Source organism: Aethalodelphis obliquidens, unplaced genomic scaffold (assembly GCF_003676395.1).
Source record: "Aethalodelphis obliquidens isolate GAN/ISIS:26980383/991018 unplaced genomic scaffold, ASM367639v1 scaffold1, whole genome shotgun sequence".
Lineage (NCBI taxonomy): Eukaryota > Metazoa > Chordata > Mammalia > Artiodactyla > Delphinidae > Aethalodelphis > Aethalodelphis obliquidens.
The window spans coordinates 30,885,485-30,901,151 of record NW_020837945.1 but is presented as its reverse complement, the minus strand read 5'-3'; the positions used below and the strand labels follow the sequence as shown (position 1 = coordinate 30,901,151).

Here is a 15,667-nt window from a genome sequence, read left to right as displayed (position 1 = left end):
AATCAGATTCTGCTGATGACTGCACAACTCTGCAAAGATACCAAACAATACTGAGTTGTACACTTTAACTCTGGTATGTTGATTATATCTCAGTAAGGCCATTTAAAAATTCAGGAGACAGATCGTATTGTTTATATTGCGATCTATTTTTACTCTAGTCACACTTTTATCTACTGAGTTTTTTTTCTTCTTTGCCTTTGATTACACCTTGACTTTAAATGGTGAGTGTTTTTGCTACTTTTTTTTTTGGTTTGTTTGTTTGCTTTTTTCTGTTTTGGTTTGTTTTCTTAAAGGAGTAAAAGAGACTACCATTAGGATAGTCTTTAAAAACTTACCGTCCATGTGACTTGAACAGTGGTGGGAGTCAATACAACCGGAGTATGAAGATGGACAAGGACGTCGCCGAGTTCTTTCTGGACTTGTCTGTGGTCCACTCCCTGTGCTGGTGGGCTGATATCTACAGGGATAACCATTCCCAATTTTTTAAAATTAATAGTGGATTCTAATATACATTATATAAGCCAATATTATGCCATTAGAAATAATTCCAGGGGAAAAATTAAGAACTCTTTGGGACAAACAATGTTAAAGCATATTTTATATGTACCACCATTTTAGAACATAATTTGAGAACTGATACCTTCACTAAAATAATATTAATAAAAGTGTATGCAACCCCTTATCCCCACTCAGTACACTGCTGTGAAAGATCTATTATTTTCTTATTAAAGGATGAAGTATGTGCTGAAAGACTTCTTTAGAAACATCAGTTTTACACAGATGTTGCCATGTTGAAGGACTTTTCCAAGTAGTTAATGGGGCCAGGTCTGAAAACTGCTGTTGAGGAATTTGTTCAATCCCGTTCCCCAGTTAGTAGGTTGTGTGTTCCTATTCCTTGAGCTATTTCAGTCTGTGAGTGTGGAAGAGAAAGTAATTAGGGGGACTGCGAGTGAATTATGTTACTAAATGTAAACAAAATGAGGGAAAGAAGGGGAAGAACCCTCCCAAATTCACAAAAATAATTTTGACCAATTTAAAATGCTGATAAAATGTTCTATGTAATAAATTCTGAACAGTACTCCAATATCTGACAAAAAATCATGCTGCTATTTTTTCGAAGTGATGGGGGGGCTAGGAGGGAGAAAGAATTACAATGTTTAAAATGATATACTCTCAGTCATAAACTGTTCTGACCCCTTAGTCACCATTTGCCTAAATACTACTCTACTTCCCATACAATGGTTTACATCCTATGTGTCCATTAAGAAAAAAGATAAATTATAGATGTCCAAATCCATCAAATTGATATCAAACACTGAATTTCACACATACTCAAATCAGCTTCTTTAACTGGTGCACTGCAATGTTATGTTGCATTTTTTTCTTCAATCACCTTATTTAAGGAACAAAGTCCAATTTAAAAGGATTTATTTTCTTAATCTTGTTTTTTCTCAGGCCACAATGCGACACTCTTGCAAAAATATTTTTAAGTGCATATCTCAGCCATAACTTAAATTGGGTGCACTAACTTAAGATGGAACATAAATAATTGGGGACTACATTTTGGTAATTTTTTTCCAGTTCCACTTTTTTTCATCCTTAACATAGACAACACAGTGAGTTTTACTTGATTTAGAAATCATATATATATATATATATGTATATATATGTGTGTGTGTGTGTGTGTGTATTATTAATATCATGTGAATACTATTAATCTTTGCTGATATATCTATGATCTACTGTGCTTTGATGGTACAAGTACTTGCTGCCTTGCTGAAATAAGAAATTGCTAAATTCTACAGTATTTAATATCTTTGAAAAATAAGAGCTCACACAGCCAAGTGTTCTTTGCAAAGAGGTGCTTTGCAGAATGCAAAGCTGCTGAAAGTGTGGTGTCAAAAATGATCCTGGGCTTCCCTGGTGGCGCAGTGGTTGAGAGTCCGCCTGCCGATGCAGGGGACACGGGTTCGTGCCCCGGTCTGGGAAGATCCCACAAGCCGCGGAGCGGCTGGGCCCGTGAGCCATGGCCACTGAGCCTGTGCGTCCAGAGCCTGTGCTCCGCAACGGGAGAGAGGCCACAACAGTGAGAGGCCCGCGTATCGCAAAAAAGAAAAAAAAAAAAAAAAGATCTGGGTACTACAACTTCTTGACTTAAAACCATACACCTCTTCATTTTCAAGTTCAATAATTTAATGTACTCATTAAATTCAGACACACTAAAAGCAACCGGATCCTGGCAAGGTAAAATAGAAACAGTTTCAGGTCGTCAAATTCCTTCTTGTACTTTTTCCTTCTCTTGAGACAGGTTCTTTACCTACAGTCCCTTTATCATTATGGGAAATTAATCACATTACTGCTTAGAGAACAACAGCAAAGTGGCATCCCCTCCTCCCTAGACTGTCATCATGTCAGCAACGTTGCAAAATCACGTGGTGACTTTATTTGACTTGATTCCTTTAAGGTGCCCTTCTCTGTTATAATAGCATGCTAGTTACTATCACCGAACTACATTGTAATTATAATAATATTTTATGGCTGTATGGTGCTTTTCATAGCATAAAAATACTACTTTGAATTATAAATATCTTGTTCAAAGCCTTTTACAAATAAGACATAATTAACCCTTTCTCAAGAACCCTGTGGGAAGTAAGCCGTAACAAAGAATAAAGCCACCGTTTCTATTTTATTAATTCCCTTCACCTACTAGTAAGAAGGAAAATTGTAATTCAACATCCCATATTAACCCCTAGACTGCAGCAACTTCTCAGTTTGAAGGCAGGCTATGAAAGATGAGATGAGAAATCTTCCATTTTGATCTTATAATATTCTGGGTGGGTGTTTTTGTTTTGTTTCGTTTTTTATTAGTCAAAAGCATTGCATACCTCGGGAAGAAAGCTTGGTTTACTGCTTCCTGAAACAAATTGTTCCTTTAAACATGTGGTTTAATAAAATACACTGTAATGATGCTTGTCAAACTTAAGCATTAACATTCCTGGAGGGCACTTTAACAGGCTGCCAGGCGCCATCCCCAGAGCTTCTGAGTCAGGGTCTGAGAATCTGCATTTCTAATGTGGCCCCAGGTGATGCAGATGCTGCTTCTGTGGGAACCACACCTTGAGACCCACTGCACTATCAAAACACAATTCCTGAACTAGAGGAAGTAATTTTGATATCCCTAACAGGGCATTTTATCCATTAAAGATCACTTTTTGCTATTGTACAATTAATTTCAAAGAAGGAGGAACATTTTTCCTTCTTTTGAAATATAGTAAAGCCCTACAGTTAAGCCCCAATTTAACTTACTATGTAATTGTACCAAATTATTTTGTTTCTTTTTTACCAAATAGACCCTGACAACTCCAGAAAGAGGACACACTCACCAAGGTGAACAACAAGTTTTCTTCTCTTTCACTGGATCAGGTCTAGCGAAACATTATAATAAGCAATGCAGACACATTTATCTTTGGTCCTGCAACCCCTTTGCCCTTAAAGATCTGTTTAATGCCTCCTTCTAGAAACAGTCATGTTTGCAGCTATTGAAATTACCTTGTGTGCGCACAGGATCTGACATAGCACTTGGGTCACTGAGACCTTGGGGGTTGATGGCTCTCACCATGAATAAATAGATTGTATTGGGCCGCAGTCCTCTCACTGTATAGAGGGTGGTCTTTACGTGGTTTGCCACTGTCTGCCAGCTATTGCTCACTGATTGGCTGAAACATGAACAGAAATTTCATTTAAACAGCAGTCATAAGGGTCTTGGAAATGGAGTTGGGTATCAATGACAAAGGTTAATGGCTGAAAATTAAACACACACACACACAACGCTTGAAGTGTTCAGCCCAATAAATGAAACATTTGGATGATTTCAGTTTATTCAACAACAAAGCCGAGCCCACCTAACGGAAGTGCCATGCACAACAAAATTAAACTCAGCCCAGGAGATGTGATAGCCCTTTGCTAAAGCACAGCAGCCACTAAATGAATACCTGTAAAAGGAACAGAGGCCAAGATCACAACATCAAGTTTATACAATAAATATGGTCCTCGTAAATGTATATATATATACCTTGAAAAGAATTAACCTGTAGAAAGAATAAATGGACTACAGAGTAAATTATGCCAATACATTTTCCTGTTACAAGGTGTGTTTTCTTTTGCATCAATTCCACATGCAATATTATAATAGAGCCTTCTAAAACTACATATCTGTAAAAGAAGAAAGGAAGCATGTAATGAATATTTTCCCTTGGTCACATTTTTAATAAAATTGTACATTACACAGTATTGTGATTTACCACTTCGGAATGGTGAAATATCTCTGAATCTGTATGTGTGGACCCTTTAACAGTCATCTGCAGATGGGATGCCCTTTTATAGCACTTTGTCTAAGGTCAAATGCTGCTTTTGTTTAGAATGAGGAGGAAATGTGATTTTCAGGGCTGTCTGTTTATTTTTCAGAAGTCTTTTTACATCAAAGCATGAAACTTATAGAAGAACACTGTTTTGAAATTTGAAAACTACATATCGATCCTTAACTTTAATAGATTAGGGAAGCCTAAAATGAAAGTGATGATTTGTCCTAATGCTTAAAAAGGAGAGAGGCTATCACTGTATTTATAGTGGCAAACAGAAGCACATTGAAACTAAATATGAAGCCACATTTTCCCATTAGTACAACTATTTTTTCAAATTCTCATAAAACAATTTTATACTAGTATTTGCTAAATTATAGTCTATATCCTTGAATTGACGGCAATTATTTCAAATAACAATTGGACATATCTTTTCCTTTCAGCAATCAGAAGTGCATGTACTCAATCTCTTAATTGTAGCTTTTAATATTCTCTTAGGCATAGCCAATACACGTATTCAAATATATAGCATAAAACACTGGAATTATTTTAAATTCTGCTCTAATTATTAGGAAGTAAAATTCCAAGCTTCCATGCCTCAATAACAGTTGCATAACTTAAAAAGCGCCTGTGCCTAATTAAATTATTTTCTGCTTAGTTCTAAAGCCAAAATTCACATCGGATAAATCCCTACAATGGTCAAGAGCTAAGTGATTATGTCATAACTAGATCCCTACAGACGTAGGCATGGATAATGCATATTTAATCTTATAATTAAGGTATGAATGAAAAATAAAACTAAAGTCTATTCTTGAATAAAGTCAGATATAAAAGATAAATTCTTAAAATGCACTGATTAAGCATGTCCTTAGAATAAAACAGCAGGATAGCTCACTTGAGATTTTAGGATATAGGAGCTAAAGCAAAAACCCAATGGAGAAAAAAGGAACTGTCTCATACCTGAAAGCCTCAATGATATATGCACTTGCTGGTAGGGTTCCAGGGGTACCTGGTTGCCAGGACAAGGTGACACTGTTCTTAGTAACATCAGTGACCTGTGGTTTGGATGGTGGTCCAGGCAGGTCATTAAAATCATAATTTTTACTGATTGTTGCTCCAGACTCTAGAGGGGACAAATAGAAAAAGCTTCATTTCTGATTACATAAGCTGACAAAGATGCTTAAAAGGAAAACAGTCTATTAAAGAATTTGAATAGACAGTGAGCAATTCATCTTCATGAATCAAAAGTATATAAGTGAATATTTGATTTTTCCTACATATTAGTAAATATTTACTTTCACACATGATCACTAGAATTGCTTGTTCTTTAGACAGAGAAAATAAAATAACAAGATTATTAAGGACAAATGTATCACATTTCATATATGCAATGCTACGTACCAAGAGGTATAGAAACGAAAAAGTGGCGTAAAGCTTAGTTCTTACATTCAATAAATTTAAAATATTGATCTCTCTTTAACTTGTTAGTTGATAATGAGCTAATCACTGAAACTGGCTCAAGATTTCTTCTGTTAAAATAGTTCACAAAGAACTCACCTGTCACATCCAGCACAGCACTCCAGGAAGTCTCCCCACTTGAACTTGTAGCCACACAAGTATAAGTGCCAGTATCAGAAATCTAGTGTGCATAGAAGGGAGAGAATAAAATTGTTTTAATTGATTTGTAGAATAATTACTCAATCTCAACAAGGCAATATTTGACTGTGAAAATGTGATATATCACTTGGCTGTCCAAATTATACATTAGAGTCAATCATATGCATACGTAAAATATTAAAATAAGCACATATCATGTATTTTATTCATAATGGTGATTCAAAGATTCTTATTATATTTCTACAACTAAATGCTATTTGTCTGTAAACTTTAGTTGTCTTTCTATTTGCCTCCACAGCAATCCCCTTATCTTTTAATTCCAGCTTATGTTGGTACTTCACTGTGTCAGAGTTAGATATGGATAAGTCAGGACAGAAGTTTTCAGCATCGTATAAACATTCAGAGATCAGTAATGCAAAGCTGTCCTCTTTGTCGTCAATAAACTGTATTTCACAGAATAAAATATACCCAGGAGTAAATAAGCACTGAGATAATATGGGGGCAGATCTTCTTTTTTTTAAAGACATGGAGAAAAGTGAAGAAGAAATTTTGTTTTTTCAAAAAGGAAAACGAAATCTTTCCTTTTAAAGAGTGCAGTGCTCACTTTTATTAAAATTGTAGCAGTGTAACAGTGAATGAAATAAAGTTGTGTCATTAAAAACAAGCAAACGATACCCATGGAATCATTGCAATAGAGAGCTGAAATGGTCATAGAAATCATCTAATCCACAACACTTTTTAAAGCATACTAAAAACTGTCTTTCACTGATTACAAAAAATGTTTTTGTTATTCATTGAAGAGCGGCAAAAGAATTTGAGGAATAGTTGACAATATAATCAAGAGTTCCCTTTTGTAAATGTTAAAAGGCAGAAGATTCCGTGATTATACCTTGACAAAAACTTCAAGTTTGGTAATATGTAAATCAAAAATCCTCCCTGTGGTTGAGCCCCACGGGCTTAAATTGCAAACAACATTCATTTAGGTTAGTTTAGGGGTGAAGGAAAAGCGAGACTGGGAAGAGAAACTGATGACCAAACAGAATAAGGCAAAGCAGAAGATGTAGAATTAAAATTCCACGATGAGCGTGAGTCTAATTGTTGATAAAATATGGGAGGTCATGGAATATAATATCTGTTGGGTTCAAAATGTAAGTGTATTGATGACTCAACCTTCCACAACTGATTCTCGGGTAAATCATTAGTGCCTGGATGTTACTGCGGTTCCACAATTTTAATTGCTTTTAAATGGCATTATGTATTTTAACCTAAGTTTCAAATTACTCTGTCACGTCATTCTTTGCCATATTATGTTATCTCTGTACAATTGTCTTCTATTATACTGAGGCAAGATGAGGGAATAGCCATTGTAGAAAGAGCCATTTTTTCAAATGTGGCTGTGCACACATTATAGTCATTAGATCTTTGCTTTTAAGAAGCATCACTCACAAACTAAATATAATGAGCCGAGGCTGGATTTTAATGGGATGTTCATTTGAATATGGTCTGTGAAAGAGTAAAAAATTTGCATTTTATTATAGCAGTTGAACTAAAATGTAGCACTTGTTATTATGTGCAAATGCTAAAAGAAGAATACTAGGTAATGCTTCTTAACTGCATCTCCTTGTCATTGTATGGAGATACAAGTCTGACATTAGCTGTGGTCGGTAGGTTTTAATGATTATTGGAATCGTCTCCTCAGAAGAAACGGATTCAGCTACCAATTACTGGACCATGAGAACACAGTGTTCATCACACTATTTTTCCCCCCTTGCATTAAGTACTGGAAAAGAAAGTAAGATCTAAAGGAATATGATCTACAGAAACCCTCTCTTGACTGTATCAGTGAAGTAGTGTAAAACATTTTATTTCTGTTAAAGACAGTCATCTTACAGAAAAAATAACAATGTTTTCATTGTGGAGTTTATCAAAAGTGATATGAAAACCCTAAATACATTGCTAAAGCTCACTCTTGTATTATCATCATCATCACCATATTCATTTTCATTCCTTTAACTTTAAATAATGTCTTCTCTGGTCATGAGTGCTTCATATCTTTTCCATCCTTCTCTTTTCGTCCTTAATCAGTGCTTTGAAAAAGACAAATGTGCTGGCACGCTCTCTCACCTACTTTTCTCCTTGTGTAGCTGGCTGCAGACAAGCTCCCAGGAGTATGCATATGCATCTCAGAAAGACTACTCAGAAGCCTGAGAGAGGGGCTCAAACTTTGTTTGACATCATCAAGCACCCACCTTTAATTGCTTCTTTTAAACACTATTGGGGGTCTTGACTGTTCAAGCACACCCTTTAATTCAGCAGTACAATGGAAATGCATTAACCTCCATGGCCCAAGAAGTCTGCTTTTAGCTCAGAGAGAGCGGTTAACTTGTTTACTCAAGGAGAGCTGGCATTAATTTTTTAATAACTCCCATTTTGTCCAAAGAAGGTTTACAATTAATTTACAATAAATAAAAAGACAGGCTAAAAACCTGTATTAATTTATTTTTCTTGAAATTGAATTTGATAGCATTTTGTCTACTTAGAGCAATAATTAATGCCTATCTCAAAATTAAAATAAAACAATATATACATTCATTATAGTAACAAATTAAAGATTTGTGTTTGTGTATGCATGTGCACACTACAAAAAAGTCATTCTTCCTTTTTGTTATGTGTCCGTATTTTACACATCTGATAAACATGTGCTTGTAAATAATTTACATTGTAAGAAAAAAACACTCCCCGTTGTGATCATTTGAAAATACACATAATAAAAATAATTTATCTTCCTCCTCAGGCTTCTGAATGGGAAAATGCAACACCTTTTTGTTTGTTTTTGAATCACCTTGGTTCCCAATGTATACCTAGATAGCAGATGCTACTAATTGTTCTTCCACTGAATCATTTTCAGTCAATTTCTCTTCATGTACTATTACATCAACCACCCTAATTCTGACCCTCATTCCCAATCTTGTGACTATTCTGACATACTCTTGAGCTTTAGTATAGTGCTTGCTACATGGAGGGGAGGCTTTCTATATTTGGTTGAATGAACTGAATATACTTGTGGAGGGCAGGTGGCCCCCATGATAACATCCTTCTGGTATTCACACCTGGTGTAATCCCTCACCTTGAGTGTGTGGAGGACCTGTTGACTTACTTCTGGCCAATAGAATATGGCATGGAAGTGACAGGATGTCACATTTGTGATTATGTTATATAGGATTGTAAGCCTGCCTTGCTAAAAAACTCTCTTCCTTGTTGATTTTGAGGAAGCAAACAATCATATTGGGAATATCCACATGGCAAGGAACCACAGGCAGCCTTCAGTCAACAGCAAGCAAGAAGCTGAGGTCACCAGTCTGATAGCCATTAAGAACTGAATGCCACTAACAACTATGTTGTTTGGAAGCAAACTGATCCCCAGTCCATTTTCAGATGAGACTACAACCCTGACTGTAGCTTTGTGAGACCCTAGGGCAGAAGACCCAGCTAAGTCATGCCCAGACTCCCACAGAAGGTATGAGATAATAAACGTGTTGTTTTGAGCCTAACAACACAAGTGTTGTGAAGTGTTTTCTGATACTGTTACACAGCAGTAGATAGCTAATATAATATTCAGAAGTAAACATTTATTTTGAGCTGCTCCTGAAGCAAGTCTAACTTGGTAATTTGGCAGGAGTGGTCATTTCCTATCATGTCATCTTCTGTTAAAAGACCAGCAATGGCTTGTTCTTGTGCACAGATTTAAACCTAAACTGCACAGCAACTTTACCTAAAATGTAAGATATTTTTACCACCTAGCCAAACCTGCTTCCTATGCAGTCATCAGTCTCATCTCTTTATTACTTTCCACATAACTGTTTGGCTGAGCCAATCTATCCACATTTCATTACGAACTTCCCTTGTTCATGAGAGTAAATCAGAAGCATTTCTCATTTTCAGTTATTTTAAATGTACTATTACTATCATTAACTTTATGTGTTTAACCTTTTTAGTTTCATTGATTACATACATATAAGATAGAATGAAGGAATAAAAAGTTTCTAGGCCTGTTATGAGCTTATAACGAACTTAAGGACAATGAACTTGCCTCTAATTTCAATTTGTCATTTGTAAAATAAGAAATAACAGGGTCTATAATAAAATGTATAGCAATTATGCAGGGATGTAAGATTTTAACTTCACAACACAGTGTTTCCCTAGGGAAGTACGTACTTCTGTGAGATGAAGATCCAAATACAAATTCCAACATTACTTACGCGTAAATTCTTAATCTGCAAGGTTCCTTGTTCTTGTATAGTAGCTCTTGGATCTCTACCCAGAAAAGTAAATCCCTCCTTTAGCCAGCTAATTACAGGAAGAGGGTCACCAGTGGCTTTACATTTCAGTAATGCTGTACCATCTACTGCTAGCGTTTGGTTGGCTGGGCCTTGTAGAATTATAGGTGGAGGTCTATCTGTCAAAACTAAAGGACAAAGATATTTTTCAGGATATTTTAATTTTATGAAATTTGGTAGTCTTTATATCAGCAGTAGTCTTATATCAAAAGTAAGATTAAAGCCCCAAAGTCATACATATTACTTATAATTTTTTCTGTAATATTCTACATCCACTATAAATCTATCATCTATAATTACTATACATACACCTGTACATATTTTACTGAAGCCATACTATATTTATAACTTACTCTGAGTTACCTATAATTAAGATGATGATAAGATAAATTCTGACATCTTAGAAAGGTTAAATCATATTAAAATTAAAATGTTTAGAGCTTATGGTAATCATTTGCAAAATGGCCATTTTCTCTCTCATATGCATGTTTTAGAAAGCCTGTGGAATATCACATGAGTACAATCAATTTTCACTTTTGCTTTTCTTATAAATATATGAGTAATACATAATTTTACCTTCATAGCACCAGTTGCCGGCTTTATTTATATAGACTATAATATTTTGATGACGTTAAAATATTAGACTATAAATAATTTATTTCTAAAATTGTGATATTGGGCTCTAGATTATAGTAATATAATGTGGATGATATAATTTAATTAGTCTATACTTTTAAGCAAAAAAATCTAAAGACCATATTTATGACATGACAAAAATAGCATTTTCATGAAAATTTGTGTTTACATATATATCCATTTTTGTGATCATTTGAGTAAATTTTCCATAATTTCATAAACATAGTTCACTGTTTTTTTAATTGAATATTGATTTGCAGCAGTATCATCAGTGCCTTTAGAAGTATTATATAATGATTTAGGAAGTGTATCAGAATGTATAGTAATATTTAAATGGGTAATGAAAATATGGAATCAATTGGAGGCAGGCTCTCATCTACAATTCATTAGAAGACCATCTCACAATGAAACTGATATACCCAAGCCCAAGAAAGGATTTCGTAAGAGAAAGTTTTATAAACTTCACATAGGTTTTGGTTAATTATCCAAATATGCTCTTTATTATGTATAATAATAACAAATATAATATTTAAATATATATATATATATATAAAATTTCCACAAAAAGAAAAAGATGGTGAATCTGAATTATTGCTAAGCAACTGTGAAGAATGCTTTTTCTCAAGAAGGTCATCTTGGATTACTATGTACATAATCAAAAAAAGTCATTTTGCTTATTAATGCTCTAATTTCCTTTGTCTACCAACTTTTACAAATACCCATTTATATGTTTATATATTTCTCAATCTATATGTATTTTTATTTGTAGAGTTCACAGTGATCTTGATTTAAAATAGAGGTCTCCTGCATGTCAAGATAGAGTGGACTTCCAATCAACCTAAACCTGTTATATTAAAATATGTATTAAAATGTGTGTATATGTAGAAAACCTTATAAAAACCTAAGGAAAACAAGATTCTCTGTGTATACTTTGCAAATAAAGATTAGATCCATTTAGTTCACTGCTTTTCTTGATCAAATTCTTCATTTTAGAAGTAAATTAAATAATCTTCAGAGAATGTGAAAGCACACTATTATACTAATTCTGACATATCTGGCAATAATTGTGCAAATAGATATTCAAGTTGAATGCTTTGTGGAATTTATTTTCTCTCTGAGTCAAAAATGGAAGGCCAATTCACCAAACATTATGAATAATTTTAAAATTCAGTAAGAAAAATGGGTCTGCATTACCAGAGAAGAAACTATTTATTAAATTTTATATAATGTTACTTCTTTGTTTCAAATTAAATATCTATATAGAATTCTGGTAACTTCTTATAACCTGCTCTTACTGTCATATCCTTGAAATCATTATATATGGGCAAAGGACATATAATTAGTTTCTTTTTTCTCTTTTTAACTGCCCAAATGAGTAGCTCGTTGTCTTTTAAATGAATTTGATCAAAAAAGTAACTGAAACTTTCCTGGCCAGAAAGAACTTTCAGTTTCAAGGATGTTATGGGTGAAAGATGACCACAAGTTTCCATGACACTAAGGTCAGAGGTTAAATGAACATTTAGGGTTTCCAGTGATCTGTGAACAATTCCATGGTTTTCTCTAACTATGCATTGTGAATCCTCAATAAACCATTCATATAAGATCATGATGTGACATCTATTGTACATTTCTTCTCTCCAGTCCTTTTAGATTCTATTGGTTCTACTCAGAATTCTCATTACAATTTTCTAATTTTCTAAAAGAAGAAAAGAAATGAAGAACAGTGTTAATGAAATAATAAGAAGGTCTTTTAAAGGGATGTTTTGAAATTCAAGTGTATTAAAGATCTTAGCTCTACCTATAATAAGTAAAATTATCACTCAACAGCACCTTTCATCACCATTAACAATCTCATCTCATGTGAACACTTGAGTTAAAAATATTTCCAAGAAAGGAATCTAAGTACAAAACTGTAACAACAGAAACATCGCTATAGATGTTTTGCTTGTTTTTCTGAACACGACATATGTTTTCATTCTACATTGGAATTTCATTTGGCTCTAAACTGCCCTGGATCATACCAAGCAACACGTTCAAAAGGGGATGACTTGCGTATTATTAAACTGTTAACCAGTCTGAAAAATTCAAAATTATGAATAAAAGCTGAAGTCATCGGCCAATGTGGCAAGTTAATATTTGGAGAACATTATTTATAAAAGTGTATGTGTGTGGTGTGTGTGTGTGTGCGTGTGTGTGTGTGTGTTTAGGTCTTGAAGTTAGATTTCTTTACTGTCAAAATCAATAACTCTATAACCTCCATTCAATGTTCTTGCAAAAGGATCCTGACTTTGTGAATGCTTACGAAAGTAAAAATCAATGTAGCAATTAATATTCAAGCCACTTGTGACCAAATGTTCAGAGACATCTCAGTCAACAGATTTAAATTTCCTTATCACTCTTTTCAGTCTGACCACAGAACCAAAGCTAGAATTACTACTGGTCTGAGAGATTATGTCAACAACAAACATAATTTCTCAAAACAAGTTTTCCTTTTCATTATATCAGGCACAGTTTTGAATATCCACCTGTTTCATGAACCACATCAGTCATATCAACTGGCTCTTCTAAATCATCAACTTTGTTTTCTACAAATATGGTTTGCCTTCTTCATAACACTTTCTTCATTTAGAAACATTTAAAAGTCTGTCTTTTGTAAAATACCATAAGCAGCTATAGTGGAGTTCTTAAGCATTATATTTGGAATCTTTCATAGTAGTATAGAATAAAACTTAGGTTTGGGCCAGAATACCTTATTTTCCAAGTATATGTTTCTAGACATTTTTTCCTAGTAGAAGAAAACATAGGAACTTAAAAAAGATTAATAATTATATTTTATTTCTTTTAAAGAAATATGCAGGTTTGAAGGATCGATGATCTTGTCCATGTAAAGGAAGAATTTCTTGGCACCATTACCCTTGAACCTGACTTCTTTCAGTTCCATAGCAGTAAATCTCTGCTGCATCAGCAGGTATGGCCATTAACGACTCAATATCCCCTCAGCTAATGTTTGTCTGTTCTATTTATTCCCATTCCTGACATGGCGCTGAATCAGGCAATACCATGGGCAGACATTAAAAAAATACTGCCTTTCTATTAATTTTAAATGACCTTTTAATCTACATGTAAATTTGAATTGCATGAAAGCTCAGCAGAGAAAGAAGAGAATCAGAGAGGTCACAGCCCAAAGCTCTTTTATCGCAGAACCCAGAGTGGGAGGGTGCGGGTGTGGGGAGAATCAGAAACCCCACAAATCTAAGAGGGCAAGAGAGATTTTTTAAATTTAAGATATCAAAGAATATGGCTTAAATTAATGCTCAGAGGTTCACAAATATCTAAAACTCCCTACGTGTCAATTGTGACAGAAAAGCTCTTGGGAAAAAAAAATCAGACATGAAGAGTGCTGCATGGTCTTCAACTTTCACCTGAATCAGGTGCTTCAGTTAAGATTTGTAGGGCATACATACAAATAAAAAAATAGTTTTAGCATCCATTTGTAGTTTGGAAGGTATTTAATTAATTTAACTTAGTGAATGTATAATTAACACATCATAGGATGTCATAATGTGATTGGCTAAGTGAAAAGTCATCTCTGTTTCCACTGATAATAAAGATTATATCTCTCTCTCCTCTAGTAAAATAAGATTTTTACTATCCATTAGAAGCAATCATATCAGCACAAGACTGAATAAAAATATACAGCTAACATTCCTATTTCTATTTCACTAAAATAATGCATCCTATATTTTTAAGAATAAAATAGATTGTGTTTGATGTTCTTCTTTGGGAAAGTAAATGGTATTAAATCAGGGAGAATTAGAAACTATTAAGAATGTTATTTTACCTAGATTCAAACTTAGAAGATAAGCATTAATTTTAAGGATTTAACTAAAAGGTCAGAGAATTTCATAGTTTTGATAAAAATCATTATTTTCAGAAAACAAATTCTAATAATATCACACCATCAGTAACTTCCAGCTGAGCTTTTGCTAAAATGCTTCCTGCCACGGTTAGGGCCTGGCAGATGTAGTAACCCGCGTCCGAGCGCTGAGTGTCGGTAATTGTAAGGTCCCCGGCTGGCGACACAGAACATCTGCTGTTGGCCTGTTGGGGTTGATTTGGGAAAAGCAGGTTCTGTGGAAACAAACACAATGTTACTAAGATTCTCTTCTGACTCAGAAGGAAAATTATATTAACAACAGCTACCGCAGTTAGAGAAATGTGGCTGGAAAAAGAAAACAGAAAGATTTAAAAATATGGTACTGAAAGGGTTAAAGGCCACACAGTGAGTCTCACTGGGAAACTTCTTTCCCATCATGGGAAAATGATGTGCTCTAAGAAGCCAGCATGCTCTGGCTGAAGGAACAATCATCTAGGTCTGGATCGTGACCTTTTACTCTCTGCGTGACTTTCTGTGAGTTACTGAACGGTTTTGAAACGCAGTTTCCTCATCTGTAAAATGGACATAATAATGCTCATCTGACTCAACTCATAAAACATCGTGAGAATCTAGAATGTAACATCAATTGTGTATGTGTTTTATAAACTGCAGATCACTAGAGAACGCAAAAATATTTTCTGCTGACCCTTTTGAATATTTGACATAAGTAACTCAATTTCTCCTAAAGGTATTCAAAAGTGTGTGACTGAGACTGACACAGAGAGACAGCTGAATCTCCTTCTGCTATAAGATTTTTGCAGGTTTTAACAGCTTTGAAAGGA

The 15,667-nt window shown here is 34.4% G+C and overlaps 1 protein-coding gene across 5 annotated transcripts in view; it reads right to left on the bottom strand.

The window, feature by feature from the left end:
• ROBO2 (roundabout guidance receptor 2) overlaps window positions 1-15,667 on the bottom strand; it is a 1,637,092-nt gene that overhangs the window by 82,686 nt on the left and 1,538,739 nt on the right. For 4 of the 5 annotated variants that reach the window (XM_027102521.1, XM_027102511.1, XM_027102532.1 and 1 more), the window contains 6 exons: window positions 14,908-15,079; window positions 10,235-10,440; window positions 5,916-5,997; window positions 5,319-5,481; window positions 3,550-3,716; window positions 336-457 (listed from right to left, as the gene is read on the bottom strand). In XM_027102521.1, coding sequence (XP_026958322.1) covers window positions 336-457; window positions 3,550-3,716; window positions 5,319-5,481; window positions 5,916-5,997; window positions 10,235-10,440; window positions 14,908-15,079 — 912 coding nt within the window. Of the gene's footprint in view, window positions 1-335; window positions 458-3,549; window positions 3,717-4,072; window positions 4,213-5,318; window positions 5,482-5,915; window positions 5,998-10,234; window positions 10,441-14,907; window positions 15,080-15,667 lie in introns of all 5 variants that reach the window. The other variant, XM_027102546.1, reaches the window with a different exon arrangement.